Consider the following 18,392-nt stretch of genomic DNA (forward strand, 5'->3'; position numbering starts at 1 on the left):
TCACCTCATGCCAGTCAGAGTGGTTAAAATGAACAAATCAGGAGACTATAGATGCTGGAGAGGATGTGGAGAAACGGGAACCCTCTTGCACTGTTGGTGGGAATGCAAACTGGTGCAGCCACTCTGGAAAACTGTGGAGGTTCCTCCAAAAATTAAAAATAGATCTACCCTATGACCCAGCAGTAGCACTGCTAACAATTTACCCAAGGGATACAGGAGTGCTGATGCATAGAGGCACTTTACCCCAATGTTTATAGCAGCACTTTCAATAATAGCCAAATTATGGAAAGAGCCTAAATGTCCATCAACTGATCAATGGATAAAGAAGTTGTGGTTTATATATACAATGGGATACTACTTGGCAATGAGAAAAAATGAATTCTGGCCATGTGTAGCAATGTGGATGGAACTGGAGAGTGTTATGCTAAGTGAAATAAGTCATACAGAGAAAGACAGATACCATATGTTTTCACTCTTATGTGGATTGTGAGAAACTTAACAGAAGACTATGGGGAAAGGGGACGGCAAAAAAAAGAGAGGGAGGGAGCCAAACCATAAGAGACTCTTAAAAACTGAGAATAAACTGAGGGTTGATGGGGGGGGGGGATGGGGGATGGGTATTGAGGAGGGCACATTTTGGGGTGACCACTGGGTGTTGTATGGAAACCAATTTGACAATAAATTTTATATTAAAAAATAAAAATGAATAACAAAGCAAAAAACAAAAACACTAGGCTGTAGTCACCACACAGGGAAGCCTCCCTATCCATCAGTCTTGTACATAAATGCTTGAATTCCCATCACTTTTTAATTCCTTTTTCAAAGGCAATAATAGTGTAGTTGTTAACAGCACAGACTTTGAAACCAGATCCGTGTGGTTCAAATCCTTACTGTAATCCCTAACTATATGACCCTGGAGAAGAAGTATACTACTTCATGAGGTTGTGAGAATTGGAAGAATGTATTTATGTGGCACTTAGAGCAATGCCTGGCACTTAATAAGCACTCTGTAAATATTAGCTTTATTACTATTCCTCAGATTTAAATATGAATAAAGAGCCAAGGATTACTGGTCACATGAAGAAAGTCTCTAATATGATAGACAATGAGAAAAACAACTAGATAAAGTCAAAAGAAACAATGCAAGTTACAGAATAACATTCAAGTAATAACAACAATGCCTTTCTAAGAGGGGAAGCTATGTGACATCCATGAAATAAGATTATAAGAAAGAGATTTGCAAAAATTAAAATTGTTCATGAATATAAAACTTTAAAAAAATTTTTTTTAATGTTGGGGCGCCTGGGTGGCTCAGTTGGTTGAGCGTCCGACTTCGACTCAGGTCAAGATCTCACAGCTCGTGAGTTTGAGCCCTGCGTCGGGCTCTTGTGCTGACAGCTCGGAGCCTGGAGCCTGCTTCGGATTCTGTCTCCCTCTCTCTCCACCCCTAACCTACTCGCATTCTGTCTCTGTCTCTCTCTTTTGAGAAAGAGACAGAGTGTGAGCTCTGTCAGCACAGAGCCTGATGTGAGGCTCAAAACCCACGAGCTGTGAGATCATGACCTGAGCCAAAGTCAGACGCTTAACTGACTGAGCCACCCAAGTGCCCCATCATGAATATAAAACAAAGCAGATAAACACTAGAAATAAAATATAAATTTAGAGATAGGGAAGTAGGGTAGAGGAGATCAGAAAATTAGGAGAATGATACTGGAGGCTCAATATCTTTTTGCAGAAACAAAGAACAAAAAAATGACGGGGAAAAATTCAACGAAATAGTACAAGAAAATTTTCCAGAAATGAAGGAAATGAGTTTGCACAGACATTGTGAAAAAGATTTACTCAAAGATCAGCATGTAATGTCAGAACATTGGAGATAAAATATCTGAAAATCTTCTTCGGAGAAAATACTGTTCCTATTCAGTGGAAAAATGATAAAACTTGTTAAGAGCAGCACTGGAAATTATGGGAAAATCAGTTTCAACTTATAACGCTAAACCCAAACTGTCACTCAAAGCGTTTTGAACCATGCAAAATCTATTTTTTTAAAAAAGTCATTACCATCAGTTCCCCCTCTCTCAGCACCTGGAAGATCCTCTCCATTAGAGGAGGAATAAACCAAGAAATAGGAGGATCCAAGCAATAGGGGTTCTGACACAGAAGGCTGACGGTCACAGAAAAGTTATCAAGATGTTACTATGCAAACCTACAGAGTACCAACCCAGAAAGAGAGCAGAAAGACCTCAAATAGATGTCTCAAGGAAAAAAAAAAAAAAAAAAGGCTACCTGGGTGGCTGGGTCAGTTAAGTATCCGACTCTTGATTTCAGCTCAGCTCGTGATCTCACGGTTAGTGAGGTCAAGCCCTACATGAGGCTCTGTGCTGACAGCATGGACCTTGCTTGGGATTCTTTCTCTCCCTTTCTCTCTGCCTCTCCCTGGTTTGTACGGATGCACGCTTTCTATCTCTCCCTCTTGAAACAAACTTTAAAAAAAAAGAAAAGGAAGAGGTAGAAGATTAATAATTACCTAATGTATTTTAATATGTAATGAGAGATTTACAGTTGTTAGCGCATTTGAGGATGAATTTGTGATCAAGATGGAGAAAACCAAACAAAAATAGAGCAGTTTATTAGCTCTAGGAAAAACAAAAAGTGAAAGAAATGTAAGGGCAGTATAATACATAGTACAACCATAAATAGTCATACGAATATTGGATATTTATTTAAATAAAATTACAACATAACTATGTTGGGAGGATAGGGAGAAAAATGTAAGGGAGCTAAGTTTTTGTCTTCTGAGGTAGGAAGTCAGTAGGAAATCGGGGAAAAAAAAAAAGACACAAAATAGTTAAAAATAGCCGTGTGTATTACTCAAAAAGAGCTAAGAGTTGAGCATGGTTGATCTAGGGTGTGAGATATGGGATAGGACATAGCTTACTGTCCTATTTGATTTTTTGAAATGATGTATACATTGTATTGATAAAAAGTACATATATTTTACCTAATCAAGAGACCTGTAAAGTCCTTTATATTAAAAAGAGGCCATGAAATATTCTCTTAATTCTGTGATTTCTCTTAAAAGGCCTGTGTGCCCACGTACGTGCATAACCGCAGTGATGTGTTTATCCAGGTCATCCCTGCAGCCAGTGAAGAGCAGCTCTTACTAGTAGAACTGGTTCGCTCCATCAGTGTCATGAGAGCAGAAACCGTTATGCAGACCGTGAAAGAAGTTTTAAAGCAGCCCCCAGCCATAGCCAAGGACAAGGTAAGAAGAGCTTTTCTGAGCTGTTTACAATTCTATTTCAGAAATAATGCTGGAGATAAGATATTTTTTGTTCAGTGACGTCCTTTTAATGCTTACAGATTGCAGAGAGGAATGCATGTTGCCCTCACACTCCTGTAATAAAAACATGTATCGACTTCTGCAGTGACTGCTATTGTGATGATTCCTGTAGCCCGTGAAGAGCCCTTAATGGCTTAGATCTCTTATATGAACCATCTAAGGCAGTTACAGAGTTTATGGCCAAAATCTTAGGGGATGGGGGGGGAGGTTCTGGTCATTTAAAGGGAGAACATATAAACCAGTGCCCAAGGTCTGCTTACCTCAACTGTTGCTTTTTTTTTTTTTTTTTTAGCTTCTTTATTCCTTTCTCTTTGGACAAATGTCTAGCATTTTGCTGTAACGTTAGCTCTACTCCATGTCATTTATCGACCGCGTACAAAACTGTGCTTTGCAGGGGCTACAGAAAATGAGTAACATAGTCTGTGCTCACAGTTTATTGTCTCTAATTAGGCAGATACAAAGTCTGCAAATTAGTAATATTATGGACTTCTCTACTTCTGCTCTTTGTTCTAGCAATATTGAGAGGTCATATTTGCTGAGAAAATATTTACCACCTGCAAATGTTGGACTTTAAGCCAAGCCAAATAAACCTAATCATATCCTTCACAGAATTACCACACATATCTGCTTTATTAAACATAAATGTTAAATTTTTTTTTGTTTTATCTTTTTTGTTGAATTGCCCATGGGAAGAGGATACTTCTGTGTGTAGAATAGCCAGTATCCATATTAACTTTTAATAATTTGCTTACTGTTGTAACATCACCTCTGGAGCATTCGCCATAGGATTTTAAATTTGCACATCCAAGCTCAGGTCAGCATCGTATTTTGAGCATCTGCTTGTGTCAGACATTGGACTAAGCATGAAGGACCCTGGAAGCAAATAATAGCAGCTTCCACCACCCTCCAGCGGCTGCCTCTTGCTCTCGATCTGGGTTCTGAATCTGTTAGGCACTTGATTTTTGTGTGATAAAGGGGAACCTTCAAGGGGATAGTTGGTACTACAAAGGAACAAACTGATAAATGTCCGTGGGCATCAGTATCATTTTCTTGCCTATTACTAATTTCTGTTACTCTAGACACTGTCCTTTAACTTCATGTTAGGCGTTAGTCTCAGATTTGAACTAACTACACTAATTTAACAGAAACTTGTAGTAAAATAGATTTAAATTCAAATTTCATGAAAATCTTCAACCTAATTCTGATAGCACCAACCAAGTATAAGGTGATTAAAATAAAACATATTGATGCTTATAGAGTAAATGGATCATTTGAAAGTAATGGCTGGAGTATCAACTTTTGATGTGTACAGGGGGTGGCGATTGAGACTCTTTATTTCATCTATCCATTTTCAACTTTTTAAATAGCTCTTAGGTTAAGTTTGTTTCTACTAAATGAAAGACTTGAGTGGCATTTTTAATGGCAAACTAGTGTTTTTGTTTTCTTTCAATGTTTTGACAGTAAAGTACAGAGTAGCTGCAATAATGAAAAAGCAAAGGCAGCATTTTTCTTCACTGTAAAATTGATTTCTTTTGTTTATAGAAACACCTTTCTTTGGAAGTCTGCATGCTTCAGTTTTTCTATGCTTATATTCAAAGGTAAGATAACTGATGTAGGTCTCTCCTTACTACGTTAACAATGTATAAAAGTTTGGAATATAGGAGAAAGGCAGCTGAGTTCGTTCAAGAAATTGCTAATTTTTCCTTTCGTGGATATATTTATATAAGTCAGTGGGTATGTTAATGACCCACAGCCATGTAGGTCCTGCAAACCTAAAGACCTGAGGGTATTGAAGACATAGTATTGAAACAATGAATTGTAAGAAAATCATTTAAATATAAAGGAGAAATTACAACTCTTGAAGCCATGCTTGTCGCCACTGAATCCATTATTATTTTGATATAGGTGAATATGTGGTAATCTAATCTGATTCTTTTTTTTTTTTTAATATTAGGAATGATGACAAGAAAATATCTTCCCGTTCTAGTATTCCAGTTTTGTGTTTAGCTGACCCCTAAACAGAAGTCAGTTGATTTCAATTTTGATAAACTTATGGGACAACCGAGGGCAAATGCATTTTAATTACCAAACTGGCATCAGTTTATGATCTATGACTAACATTTATAAAGTCAGGTTTTCTAGTATATTTAAACTGATTGTGATTTAGAGCAAAGAGTACCTATAGTTTGAACTTAGATACATATAGGTGTTAGGGTTAAGGCCAGACTGAAACAAGGATAATCTGAATATCTTTAGAGGTGAGAGACTGATGTTCAGGATAGATTGGTAACTCTCCCTTACATGAACTAAAGACTCCTAGGTGAAGGAAAAAGAACTAAAATAAGAGATAAGTGGAGAGAATAGGACCAAGAGCAGGTGACTATGATGTCAGTAATCCAACTGAGACTTAATCCAGTTGTATTTTACTTTTGAGAGTCCGTGTGATTAAAAACTGGTATTTCTATAGCACAATTAAAATTTCTATATTAATTAAGTTACACCGGATATTTTAAATATGTTGGTTTTCTTTTTATATAACAATAGTAGAAAATAAAGAGCTTTTAAGAATTTTGTCCTATCATAGCCTATAAAAATTTAGCGAATGTTTCAGAGAAACTAATAGGAAAATGTGGTAAAGGCTGTGGGAAAATATAAAGAAAATAAAAGTTAACTGTGGCTCTCTTTATGTATACAAAACTATATTTATCTTGCAGAATTCCAGTGCCCAATTTAGTGGATAGCTGGGCATCATTGTTGATACTTCTGAAAGACTCCATACAACTGAGTCTTCCAGCCCCAGGGCAGTTTCTTATACTTGGGTAAGCAATTTCACTTAAAAATATTATTTTGAAAAAAATAATGTTCATTGTCCTAATTGCTGAATAGCAGATGTTTTGAGTGAGCACATGTTCTCTCTGTCTTCTCTTGGAATTTTCAAGATATAGAACTAGATGTGTGATTTGAGGCCTGTAAAAAAAGGGGTGTAGGGAGAAAACTGTGTTTATGTGTATACAAAATGTAAATGCACTAACAAACCTTACTATAGTAGTTTCTTCAAGAATGAGTAGGATGCCTGATGGGGAACTTCATACAGGGGTCATTTGCCTTCAGGACCCTGAACATGAACGGTCTTGGAAAGTCATTTTCTCTGTTTTGGAGTTTCCTTATCTATGTTGCTAATTTGTAGGATTATTTGACAAATTCCAGTCACCCTTACTTAACTGCAAGCACCATGATGTCATGGACAGTGTCGGTTTTTTCGCTTACCCTTGTTCATAATATGTCTCCAGTAAATACTGGTCAGTGAATGGAGTTGGCAGGAGCAGCAAGCCTTTGTGGAGACAGGAATGGGAGGGGCATGTTGGGGCACGGTGCGTTGTCTGGTTTGGTTCTTAGAGTAGAGCACTGGCAACGGAATGGTGGGGAGACGGAAAAGGAGATGGGAGCTGGATAGGGAAGGATTCACATTTTAGCTTAAGAAATTTGGTCTTGGGGGGAGCCACCTGGGTGGCTCAAGTTGGTCAACCATCTGACTTCAGATCAGGTCATGATCTCATGGTTCGTGGGTCAAGCTCTGTGTTGGGCTCTGTGTTGACACAGTCCAGAGCCTGGAGTCTGCTTTGGATTCTGTGTCTCCTCCTCTCTCTGCCCCTCCCTTGCTCGCACTCTCTCTGTCTCTCTCTGTCTCTCTCAAATAAACATTAAAAAAAAAAAGAGAAATTTGGTCTTGGGCAGGGGTGAGAGTGATTGTAGGTCTTGAGGAGGGACGTGAGTGGCAGGTTAGTAGTAGAATGGATTAGAGGGTAAGGAGGCTAGGCCAGGAATGCTGTTTCAAGTAGGAGGTAGGGACTACGAACTACTAAGGATGGAATTGCAGGACCAAGACAAAGAATAAAGGAAAAGGGACTAGCAAAGGAGATAGAAAGGGAAATAGAAGAAAATTAGAAGAAAACCGGCTATATTCCGTGTTCTAGAAGCAAACGTAAGTTAAGAGGGCACAAGGAACTCTTCCAAAGAGATGAAGGATGATGGGGAATAAGAGCCTGTATTGATGATTTGGAGAGGACTGGTGATTTAAGAGAGAGGAGTTTGGTGAGGTAGTGAGCACAGATGTTAACAGCCAAGGGTTAGAGTGAGAAAGTGTGAAGTATTCTTTGAAGATGTTTGATCATGAAAAGAAAATGATAGTATAAAGTAGCAGGAGGAAATGTGATTTGGAAGTCATCATTAGTAGTAAAGATCTGGGGCACCTGACTGGCTCAGTCGGTGGAGTGTGCGACTCTTGATCTTGGGGTTGTGAGTTGGAGCCCCACATTGGGTGTAGAGATTAGTTAAAAAATAAAACCTTTTTAAAAAAAGATAGTAAAGAAGATCTGAGGATGTTGAATAGTTAAAAGCAAAGACTTTGTAGTCTGCCAGCGTTCAGATCCAGCTTCTTTAGTTCTTAAACCGCGTGGCCTTGGGCAGGTTATTTAACCTCTCCATCTGTGAGATGATATTATCATCCCCATCAGGGATGATAATAATGCCAACTCAAAAAGTTGTTATGATAATTAAATTAGTTAATATTTGTTACATTCTTAGAACAGTGCCTGGCCAGTCATAGGTGTTATGTAATTGGAGAGTGATAGAAAATTCTAGAGAGAAGAGGGCTCACTGATAGCATCACATTCCAGAGACAGCTGGGAAGAGGTGGAGAAAAGGAAATGAACAGATATTAGAGTGAGAAAGAAGGATACATTTTCCTCTAAGATGTTGCTACTCAAAGGTTGATCTTCAGCCAGTAGCATTGGAATCACCAGGGAGCTTATTAAAAATGTAGAATCTAAGGTTCCACCCAGAACACCCCAATTAGAATCTGCTTTTTTCGCAAGATTCCCAAGTGATTCGAGTGAGTACACACTGAAGTTTGAAAAGGACTGCTTAAGATATAAGGAGAAGAAGGAAAAAACAGAGTAAGCGTTTACCCAATTTTTTTACATTGCATCAGGCAGTCCGATGATATCATTAATAGCCAGCGACAGTCAACATGTTCTTGTACTGAATGGACATAAATTCAACCAAGTGCAAAGAATTTTGAGCTTTTAGCCATCTTCTGTAGTTCTGAAGGGGATTTTATATGTGTAAATGTGTGAATCTGTATACACAGACTTCGCTTTTGCCCTCCGTGTCCTTATGGAAACTAGCAATTCTGTTTTGGCATCTAGTGGTATAGAAGAGTTTCAAGTGAAGAAGAGAGAAGGTGAGAATTCTTCAGTGAGATGGCCTCAAGTTTTCTGGTAAATGTGGGAATGTAGTCTTCTGCCGGGAGGTGGAGGAACCGTGGTGGAGAGCCGGTCAGCCTATGGTAGTTGAGTAACATGGAGGGCCCAGCCCAGCCAAAGTGAGTCACAGACCCTGCTCAAGAATTTCAGGGATTATGATGATCCCCAGACCCTCATACTATCTATTTTGAAAGTTATCTAAAAAAGCCAAAGGAGTTTTAGACAATGGAGATGTAATGAAAAGAGCAGTGGGCTCAATGTTTGCCCTTCCTGGATCAAAGGTTAATATAACTAGTGTGTATGAGTTTTAGTGATGAGAGAGAAATGTAAATACTAGAAATCAAACTACATACTCATGAAGATTTCTGATTCTTCTTATTTCTAGTTCCAGCCCTCATCTCTGTGATCTTGGGTACCTTAGTAAACCTCTCCAAGGCTGTTTTCCCATCTGTCAAGCAAAGATAGTGGTGCCTGGCCTACCTACCTGAGTTGTCTTAAGGCTCAAAGAGGAAATATATGTATAGTTCTTTGAGTTTTCAGCAAATAACCCTGCTGCCTAATTTCATCAAAAATTAAAGCTATTTATTGTGACTTGTAGCTTCCCTACAGGATTTTACTGTTTCTTCACCTGCCTTTTCTTCCTTTCTCATTTCTCAGAAAATAAAGATCCTACCTCCTTCTCCGGGGTGTATACTCTGATTATTTAAGCAAAAAGGTGGACACTGTCAGTTAGACTAGACACTTAATTCCGTTTTTAAATTTGATTGTGTGTTTGTTTGTTTAATACCAACCATTCCACTGATCCTCTAAAAATTCCTAATTAAAAATAGAAATTGATATGAAGATTGCTTTTTAGTATCATTTCACATTTAGTTTGGAAATGATCATGCATATAATTTATCTTAATCAAGTCAGAGTAAATATTGAGTGGAAGTTTAGCAAATAAAAAAAGTTGATTTTTTTTTCATTTATAAAGTATTTTTAATCTATTATATATTGACACACAGGATAAGAAACCATTTCTGTATTACAATTTAAGATTGGTGGGGTTTGAGTTTTGGGGTTTTTTTTTGTTTAATATATAAAATGTAAACAGGAAAATATGCAAATAATTAGTATACAACTCCACAAATTATTACAGAGTGAACATATCAATTATATAATCACAAGACTAAATTAAGAAATAAAACGCCATATGTCTCTTCAGGTCCTCTCCCATTACTGTCCTTTCCCTCTCCCCAAAGATAACCATTATTTGGACTTCTAATACCACAGATAAATTTTGCCCTTTTTAAAAAACTGTATGTACATATTTTATTCTGTGTCTGCTTCTTTCACACAACATATGTGTATAAGATTCCTCCATGTAATTTCATGTAGCTGTAATTTATTGAGTTCCATTGCTGTTCCATATTTCATTGTAAGAATATGCTACGATTTCTTCTCTTGCTGGACTTTTGGGTTCTTTCCACTTTGGTGCTTTTACAAATAATGTTGTTATGAACATCTTTGTACATGCGTTTTCCTGCATATGTTTATTCCTTTTAAAGTCATAGGATATTCATATATACATTCATTAAACACATAAAATAGAAGTTGAGGCTACAGAGCCACTTGGTCACTGTGAGAAATCAGATTGCATCATTTCCTTTACACTGATGTTTCCTGTTCGTTTTTCTCTTCTGCCCTTTTAGGGTTCTGAATGAGTTCATTATGAAAAACCCCACTTTGGAAAATAAGAAAGACCAAAGAGACCTTCAGGTAAGGCATTCTGAATTGAGAGCTGTTGCCAAAACTCTGTATCTCTCACTGCCTTTAACTGTAAAAGGATAAGGTCAGGTAAGATCCATCTACGAAGTTGCACGAGCACGCGTATTTGGGTATGTGTATACGCACGTATACGTAGAGTGGTTTTCCCTTGTTTCTTTAGGATGTGACTCATAAAATAGTGGATGCAATTGGTGCCATTGCTGGTTCCTCTTTAGAACAGACAACATGGCTGCGACGAAATCTTGAAGTTAAGCCTTCTCCCAAAATAATGGTGGATGGGACCAATTTGGAATCTGATGTTGAAGGTATTGATCTCAAAGATTGAGGTTTATGTTTATAGGCACCTGTTTACTAAGAAATCATTGCAACTGGCACTTTAAGCACTAGAAAATCATCCTTTTCCTCATGTTAGCAGGTAGCTTTCTTCAGTGGGAAAAGACCTAACTGTATCTTTACTTTACCTGTCTTTTCTCTTATTTAGATATGTTATCACCTGCAATGGAAACCTCAAACATAACTCCTTCTGTATATAGTGTCCATGCACTGACATTACTTTCTGAGGTAAATATCAAGTTTTTTCACATGAACTTTCAAGTAAACAATGTCAAAATTCAAGAGTAGCAAGTAATCCTTACAGAGGAGTTTTTAATTTGAAACACCATTTTGCACTTCTAGAGATCACTATAATAAATAAAGTTGTGACTTTGTATTTGGACCAGTTTGTTAAATATTAGTGATAACTTTAGATATTGTTTCCTTCCCCAGGCACTATTTTTTTAAGCATGATTTTTAAAAAGAAAAGTGCTTTTGTATGACAGTATAATCAGAAGGTGGTATAATGATGCTTGCCATGATGAAACATTTTACCAAAGATTTTTAGATTCATCCTCTGACATGCTCTTTTTTTATACCCTACTATATAGCCTTGTAGGTCATTTTTATTTCCCTTTTCAGATGTGGATACCATGCCTCCCAAAGATTAGAACAATATGACTAAGGCTAAATAGCTGTTAATTGATAGAGCTGGGACTTTAAACAGTTCAGTTTATTTCTAAGCTCTCTTTTAACTGAATCAGAGAAAGAGAATAGAGTGTCTAGTCTTTGATTCACTCTTTAGTCACTGTCACATTAGAAGGTTCTTGACCTCTCTTAGAACCTTCTATTAGAAGGTTCTGTACTTCCCTCTCACAGTTGAAAATAGCAAAATTTGCTCGTACTTATATCCTATATTTGTAATGGACAGAAAAATTTTTAAAAGTTGCAGAAACCATTCATTTAAAATGGATTAGTGAGGGGGTGCCTGGGTGGCTCAGTTGGTTGAGAAGGTCTGACTTTCTCCTAAGGTCATGATTTCATGATGAGTGATTTTGAGCCCTGCATCAGGCTCTCTGCTGTCGAGGCTGCTTCATATGCTCTGTCACCTCTCTCTCTCTGCACATCCCCCACTCATGCTTTCTCTCTCTCTCTCAAAACTAAATAAACATTAAAGTTTTTTTAAATGACTTAGATCTGATTTCAGATTTTTCAAATTTTAAGGTATTCTAGGTATTCTTACAGACTGAAACCCATGTCTGAATGCTGTCACTTTCAGCTGTTAGATTATACTCCATTTCACTTCTTATGTTTTTTAGGTTTTGGCTCATCTTTTGGATATGGTTTTCTATAGTGATGAGAAGGAACGGGTTATTCCTTTACTTGTAAATATTATGCATTATGTTGTACCCTACCTCCGAAATCACAGGTACTGTTACTAAAGTAGCTTTTGTAATTCAAAGCCTGTTAGAAACAAATTGTGTTCCTTTAATGCCATTTTTGGAATTACCACAAAATGGCATTATTTTTGCCTTGAATTGTAATGATTAAAAAAACCACATTATTTCTGTTATGGTGCCTTCTGTTTCATATTGTTTTAGGGGAATGTGAGTACTTATGAATAACATGGTGGTTCAAGTTATAACACATAGGTTAAAGTGGTTCTGGTCCTCCTTCCTCCTAGTGCACATAATGCTCCTAGTTACCGAGCCTGCGTCCAGCTGCTTAGTAGTCTTAGTGGGTATCAGTACACACGGAGAGCTTGGAAAAAAGAAGCCTTTGACCTCTTTATGGATCCCAGTTTCTTTCAGATGGACGCCTCTTGTGTTAATCAGTAAGTCGTCTTGCTTTTATTCAGTGTGATGATGCATCTTACTGAAATCAACCACTGTCCTGCAAAGTAGAACACTGTTTTTTTTCCCGGTAACAACAGGAAAATCCTAATTACATATCATAATCCTTGTTTCTTTCAGTTGGAGAGCAATAATGGACAATCTGATGACACATGATAAAACAACATTTAGAGACTTGATGAGTGAGTATTATGGGATGAAACCTAAGTAATGTATGTCCTTATCAGGACCCATTCTTATTGTTTGCCTTGTCCTTCTCTAGAAACTTCAGAATTAGCTCTTTGTCAAGTTGTACGTATATCCTATAGGGATGGAATGTTAAAGTTTAAAGAGGACAGCATGGTGATAAATAATAAGTAGAGCTATTTGGCCATGTCTAATTTGTCTCTAAATATTTTGCACAGCAAACAGCATGGAACCTGGCACATAGTAAGCACTCAATAAGTAATTATTAAATGAATGAAAGGCTGGCAATTGGATTCAACCTATCAGACATGTCACTCTAAATCCGGGGGCTCTGTTTCTCTCTTCTGAAGGAAGAAAGGGAAGGACCAAGAAGATTAGAATCACTCTCCACTCTGTTTCTACTGTCTTGATTGGTTTTATATATTAGGATTCCTGTAGTATTTCATCTGAAAAAAGTGTTTTCTTTTTTTTTTTTAATTATATTTTAATCTCTACACCCAACGTGGAGCTTGCACTCACAACCGAGATCAAGAGTCGTATGCTCTTCCAACTGAGCCAGCCAGATGCCCCAGTTTTGTTTTTTAAGTTTAAAGTTCCTAAACTAATGACCTTAAATAGCAGTAAAGCTGGATGAGTCTGTATGATTTTGTGTAAGCACAAGCTGTTGTTTCCCTGTCTGTAAAAGGGGCAGCATATTGTATCTCCTCTGATGATCACAGAGTTGTTTTAAGGTAATGAATTTTAACAAATTCATCTGTTCAACAAATATTTATTAAAAGACAAACATGGGGCAGGCCATTATGCTAACCTTAACCAAATAAATAAGATTATTTCAGGGAGTAGGAGTGCCTGGGTGGCTCAGTCCGTTAAGCATCCAACTCTTGATTTTGGCTCTGGTCATGATCTCACAGTTCATGAATTTGAGCTCCACCTTGGAGTGTGCTTGAGATTCTCTGTCTCCTCCTTTCTCTCTCAAAATAAATAAATGAACTTAAAAAAAAAAAAAAGATTACTTCAGGGAATAAGAAGTTGTGAAGAAGGTAGGGTGATGATAGATTTTAAGTAACACCTGAAGAGCTCACAGTTGAAACTAAAGAAGCCAACCTTGGGAAGGTCTAGGGACAAAGTGTTCCACGCATAGGGAACAAAAATTACAAAGATCTTCTGTGGGGAACAGCAAGAACACAGTGTGGCTACAGAAGAGTAGCTGGAAGTGAGTGACAAGACTTAAGAATGGAGAGCTAGGTGGGCCAGGCCAGAAATTATTTTTAAAGCAATGAGGAATTAGGCAGATGGCATGGAATATTAAAGGGTGTTATAAAATGGCATTGCTGGTGTTCTGGATTTTCTAAATTTTCCTCTCTTTCCACATTCACAATTCCTATCCTTTGGTCTTCTGGCTTGTACATGCTGGGTCTGTTTGCCAGCCCTTCTACCCCAGAGAGGAGCCATGAATCCTCTACCCTAAGCTCCTCCCACTCTTGGAAGCCATAAGGTGTCTAGCCATTTTTACAAACAAATAATAGAATAATCTTTTTTCAAATGACCACACGTACATTCTTTTTTTCAGCTCGTGTAGCTGTGGCTCAGAGCAGTTCACTTAATCTCTTTGCAAACCGTGATGTGGAGCTAGAGCAAAGAGCCATGCTTCTCAAAAGATTAGCATTTGCTATTTTTAGCAGTGAAATTGACCAGTACCAGAAATATCTTCCAGATATACAAGGTAAATCATGTAAAAGTTTTCTCTGTCTTCCAAACTGTGTTCTTTATTGTTGTTGTTCTTTAGTAAATACTTTTCCTTAAACTGTTGAGTTAGGGTAAAATATACCAAGTGTAAGTAGATGGAAAACACTGTAGAATTAGAAGTTTGTTCTGACACAAAAATTACCATCATCAGCATGTAAAAAGAAATCAAACAGTGAGTTGTAGGACTTGCCTAAATATGGTCTCTATTTTATTGTTTGGTTCTAGTTTCCTAAGAATTCGTGTTTAAGGTTGAGGCATATGACTATTTTGCTGCAGGCAGGTTAGTGGTTTTTTTTTTTTGTTTGTTTGTTTGTTTTTTTTACTGTGGATAAGGGGTTCTATAGTTTCAAGGAGGACTAAAATATAGGCAGAGCCAGGAATTGGGGGCTAGAAGTAACATTTGGAGATCTGTAGTTTGGGGGGGGGGGGGGAGTTGTATAAGGTTTTTGATAACCTTTACCAAATGGGTTTAGTGGCCCTGTGTGTCCTGAAGGGTACCAGTGCACTCATCATCACTCTGCCACCAGATAGCTTCCCGGTCCTGGTGCAGAATTGTTCATACTGAGTCAATTGTGCTGATGCAGCCACCAGCTTCAACTGCCTGGGGACTGGGCTGGGAATGACAGTTGTCATCTCTTTAGTGAGATCATTTCTCTAGGAAGAGAAGTGACTCCTTTCCTTAGCCTTTATACCTAATGTCAGATATACAACATACACACTATTTGTCTTGTGATTTTTTTTTTTTTAAGTTGACCAGATCACTGCTACTCAAAGTGTGGTCCATGGACTAGTACCAGTCTGTTATCCCATCCGTGATAAGTACAGAAATTTAGAGTAAGCATTTTAAACTTTTATAGCAATTTGACAGAACCTGTCACATCTACCAATAAGAAAATGGCATTTGTATTTTATATCTTTAGATTTTTTTTCTAGCAATTCATTTTTATGTTTTATGGGGAATTTTTTTTTTTCATTAGTCCACCAGAAAGTTTGAGAAGTAGTAGGCTAGCTTATATGGAAAAGTTCACATGAAGATGATTTTAATTATTAACCTACTGAAAATACACTGCATTTCTTTCAGAGAGATTGGTTGAGAGTCTCCGTTTGCCCCAGGTGCCAACTCTTCACTCTCAAGTGTTCCTGTTTTTCAGAGTATTACTTTTAAGAATGTCTCCACAACATCTTACCTCACTCTGGCCTACCATGATTACAGAACTTGTGAGTTAATTCTAATCATCAGGTCATAAATCCAAACTGTAAAACAATGGGATTAGCATCAGCATGCTTACTGGATATAAACTAATCTTGGAAGAGAACTGAACTCTAGTTAAGCTTGTTACTGATCGTTTTTACAGTTGAAAAGGGTAAAACAAGTCAGAGTCCATCTCCATACAGCTTAAGCTTCCAAATATGTTAACATTCCCAATATTAGCTCCTTGTGAATCATTACTTAATCTGATCTGGTTTCATTTATTCTCTTGTACACCAAATGGGTAACTCTATCATGGCTTCCAGGCCTGGTTCCAGCCTATAGCAGAACCTCTGGGGTGCTGAGAGCTGGTTTAGTTGGATTCCAGTGGACTGACATAAGGCATGTCCTCACTCTTGAAGTGTAGCACTTACCCTAGTTAAGCTTCCTTGAGAGAGACTTTCACAAAGATTTTGTTATCTCCCAAACAGTAAAACCTTCCTCAATCCCACTATACCAATCCTTTCTCTCCAGGTCTTACCATCTTCCTCATCTAAATCATTTGGGGACCTGGGGATAAAGGAACATGAGTAAAGGAAGAGAAGTGAATCTGTAACTCTGAAAACCCAAGCATTTATAATCTCACAAAGAAATTGGCTTTAATATATTTTTTTTAATAACTGTAATTCTGTTCCATCCTTGACAAATAAAAAAAGGCATGGCTTCATCCCAGCTCTGTCAAGTTATTAAGGAAGGCTGTGTGCTTGATTTGCAGTTTAACTTCCACAAACTCAGTATAATTTAATTTGATTGTATCCTAAAATTTATTTTTGGATTTATGAAAACAGAGTCTAAAGATAGATTGAAAGAAAAATTAAATATTAAGTTTAAACATTTAACATGAATTTCACGGTCTTCAGGTACAGGTATTTTTACTGATGGAGCAGGAACTCACTGCTGATGAAGATATTTCACGGTAATATGTAATATATTTCCATATTTTCTTGTCAGTGTCCATTATCCTAAAATAATCCAGAATGTTACTTTACAACTAGGAGAGTATATAGTTTTATATGAATACTTTATATATTAGTCTGTTACTACATAATCAATTATATTTGGAAATAATATAGCTTCATTTATTCCTTAATCATAGTAGACTAAACTGTCAACACCCAGGGCCTTTGTCCTCTAGACAAATTTAGTTTGAAGCAATTATGTCTTAGTTACATGAGCCATGTTGGTTTTGGTAGGTCAGATCTTATCCATGAAACATGCAGCAAAACCTTTCATGGCAGGTAAGCTGTAACTAAGGTATCCATGTGTCCCAATCTTCCAGAATGATCTCAATGTACTGTAAGTGTATTCTTTTTAGTAAAGGCAGTTTATTAATATGACTATAATTTTTTATGTAGGAATTTTTGTACCATTTTGTGTAAATTGAAAAGTTTCCTGTAACACCATGTGTCTTGGATATATATTATTCTTCAATGCCAGGTTTATTTATGAAATATATATCATGTTTAGAAAGATACTAATCTTTCAAGATTAAATTCTCCAGGTCATCATCTACTACTTTATAGATTTTTTTTTAAATAGTAGTTTTTTAAAAATTATAGTTCTACAGCCTTTTCCATCCTTTTTTTTAGTAACTCTGTCCTAACAGGATGAACTAATTTTGGTTCTGATCATGGTTCTGATCAATGGTTCTGATCAATGGTTCCCCTGTCCTAATAACTTTATTTTTATAGAAAGACACCCCCCCACCCCTGCAATTTTCACAGACTCAAGTAGTAGGGAGGTCTCTGGGTTTCAAGCTAGTATTTTTACATTTCTTGAGTGTAACACAAGTTTCTGTGCTATTTTTACATTCTCAAAATTTAAAGAGTAAAACTGAACTTTTTATTTGAAGACAGCAAAATTAATTTAGTTGTGACCTTGCTCAGCAGTTACTGGTAAACTTAGCAGAAGGAAAATACTAGCTGGCACCTTGGGAATTATTAGGAAATGGGTTCAGCTGCTGACACACTGCCTCCTGCTTACAGGACTTCAGGCCCCTCTGTGGCTGGTCTGGAGACAACCTACACAGGAGGTAATGGCTTTTCTACTTCATATAACAGCCAGCGATGGTTAAACCTCTATCTATCTGCTTGCAAATTTTTGGATTTGGCTCTGGCGTTGCCCTCCGAAAATCTTCCTCAGTTTCAGATGTAAGTATAAAAGCAAGGATATTAAATGGATATTTTGAAAGTATGTTTGCTTTGGTCACTGACATCTAAGACTAACTTAAATGTTTTTTTTTGTATAAGTGAAATGTTCTTAATTTTTACTAACGTGGTGGGGGGCTCAACACAGTTATTGGAAGTAAATGGTTGCTGTGGATAAATTAGAGCATTTAGTTTAATAAGTTGAATACCTACCATATGTGAGACAGTGGGATACACGGCTCACTAGCTTCCAGTTCATTGCACAGTTGAACACATGATGGGTGTTCTGTTAGCTGACACGCAGGAACTGTTGAGGTCACAGAGCAAAGACCCCCACCTAGCTTTAAGCCATGAGGACAGATTTATATTGAGGTGGTGAGTGGGGAGGCACATGTGGAGTCTGGGAGGTTAGAATGGACCTGGCTTGTCTGAAATGCTGAGATCGATATTGCCGGAGCAGAATATTGTGAGAAGAGGCTGGAAAGGGGCTGAATTATGTAAGGCCTTGTAAACTGTATTAGA

General features: G+C 37.3%; 1 protein-coding gene across 6 annotated transcripts in view; it reads left to right on the plus strand.

Annotated features, from left to right (window-relative positions):
• Positions 1-18,392, plus strand: part of DOP1A (DOP1 leucine zipper like protein A) — a 110,225-nt gene that overhangs the window by 85,946 nt on the left and 5,887 nt on the right. For all 6 annotated transcript variants that reach the window (XM_043592991.1, XM_043592994.1, XM_043592993.1 and 3 more), the window contains 13 exons: positions 3,131-3,265; positions 4,886-4,941; positions 6,058-6,162; positions 10,302-10,368; positions 10,538-10,682; positions 10,859-10,938; positions 12,009-12,118; positions 12,374-12,523; positions 12,663-12,724; positions 14,299-14,451; positions 15,556-15,692; positions 16,584-16,639; positions 17,709-17,873. In XM_043592991.1, the coding sequence (XP_043448926.1) occupies positions 3,131-3,265; positions 4,886-4,941; positions 6,058-6,162; positions 10,302-10,368; positions 10,538-10,682; positions 10,859-10,938; positions 12,009-12,118; positions 12,374-12,523; positions 12,663-12,724; positions 14,299-14,451; positions 15,556-15,692; positions 16,584-16,639; positions 17,709-17,873 (1,421 nt within the window). The remainder of the gene's footprint in view (positions 1-3,130; positions 3,266-4,885; positions 4,942-6,057; positions 6,163-10,301; positions 10,369-10,537; positions 10,683-10,858; positions 10,939-12,008; positions 12,119-12,373; positions 12,524-12,662; positions 12,725-14,298; positions 14,452-15,555; positions 15,693-16,583; positions 16,640-17,708; positions 17,874-18,392) is intronic.

This window comes from Prionailurus bengalensis, chromosome B2, assembly GCF_016509475.1.
Source record: "Prionailurus bengalensis isolate Pbe53 chromosome B2, Fcat_Pben_1.1_paternal_pri, whole genome shotgun sequence".
NCBI lineage: Eukaryota > Metazoa > Chordata > Mammalia > Carnivora > Felidae > Prionailurus > Prionailurus bengalensis.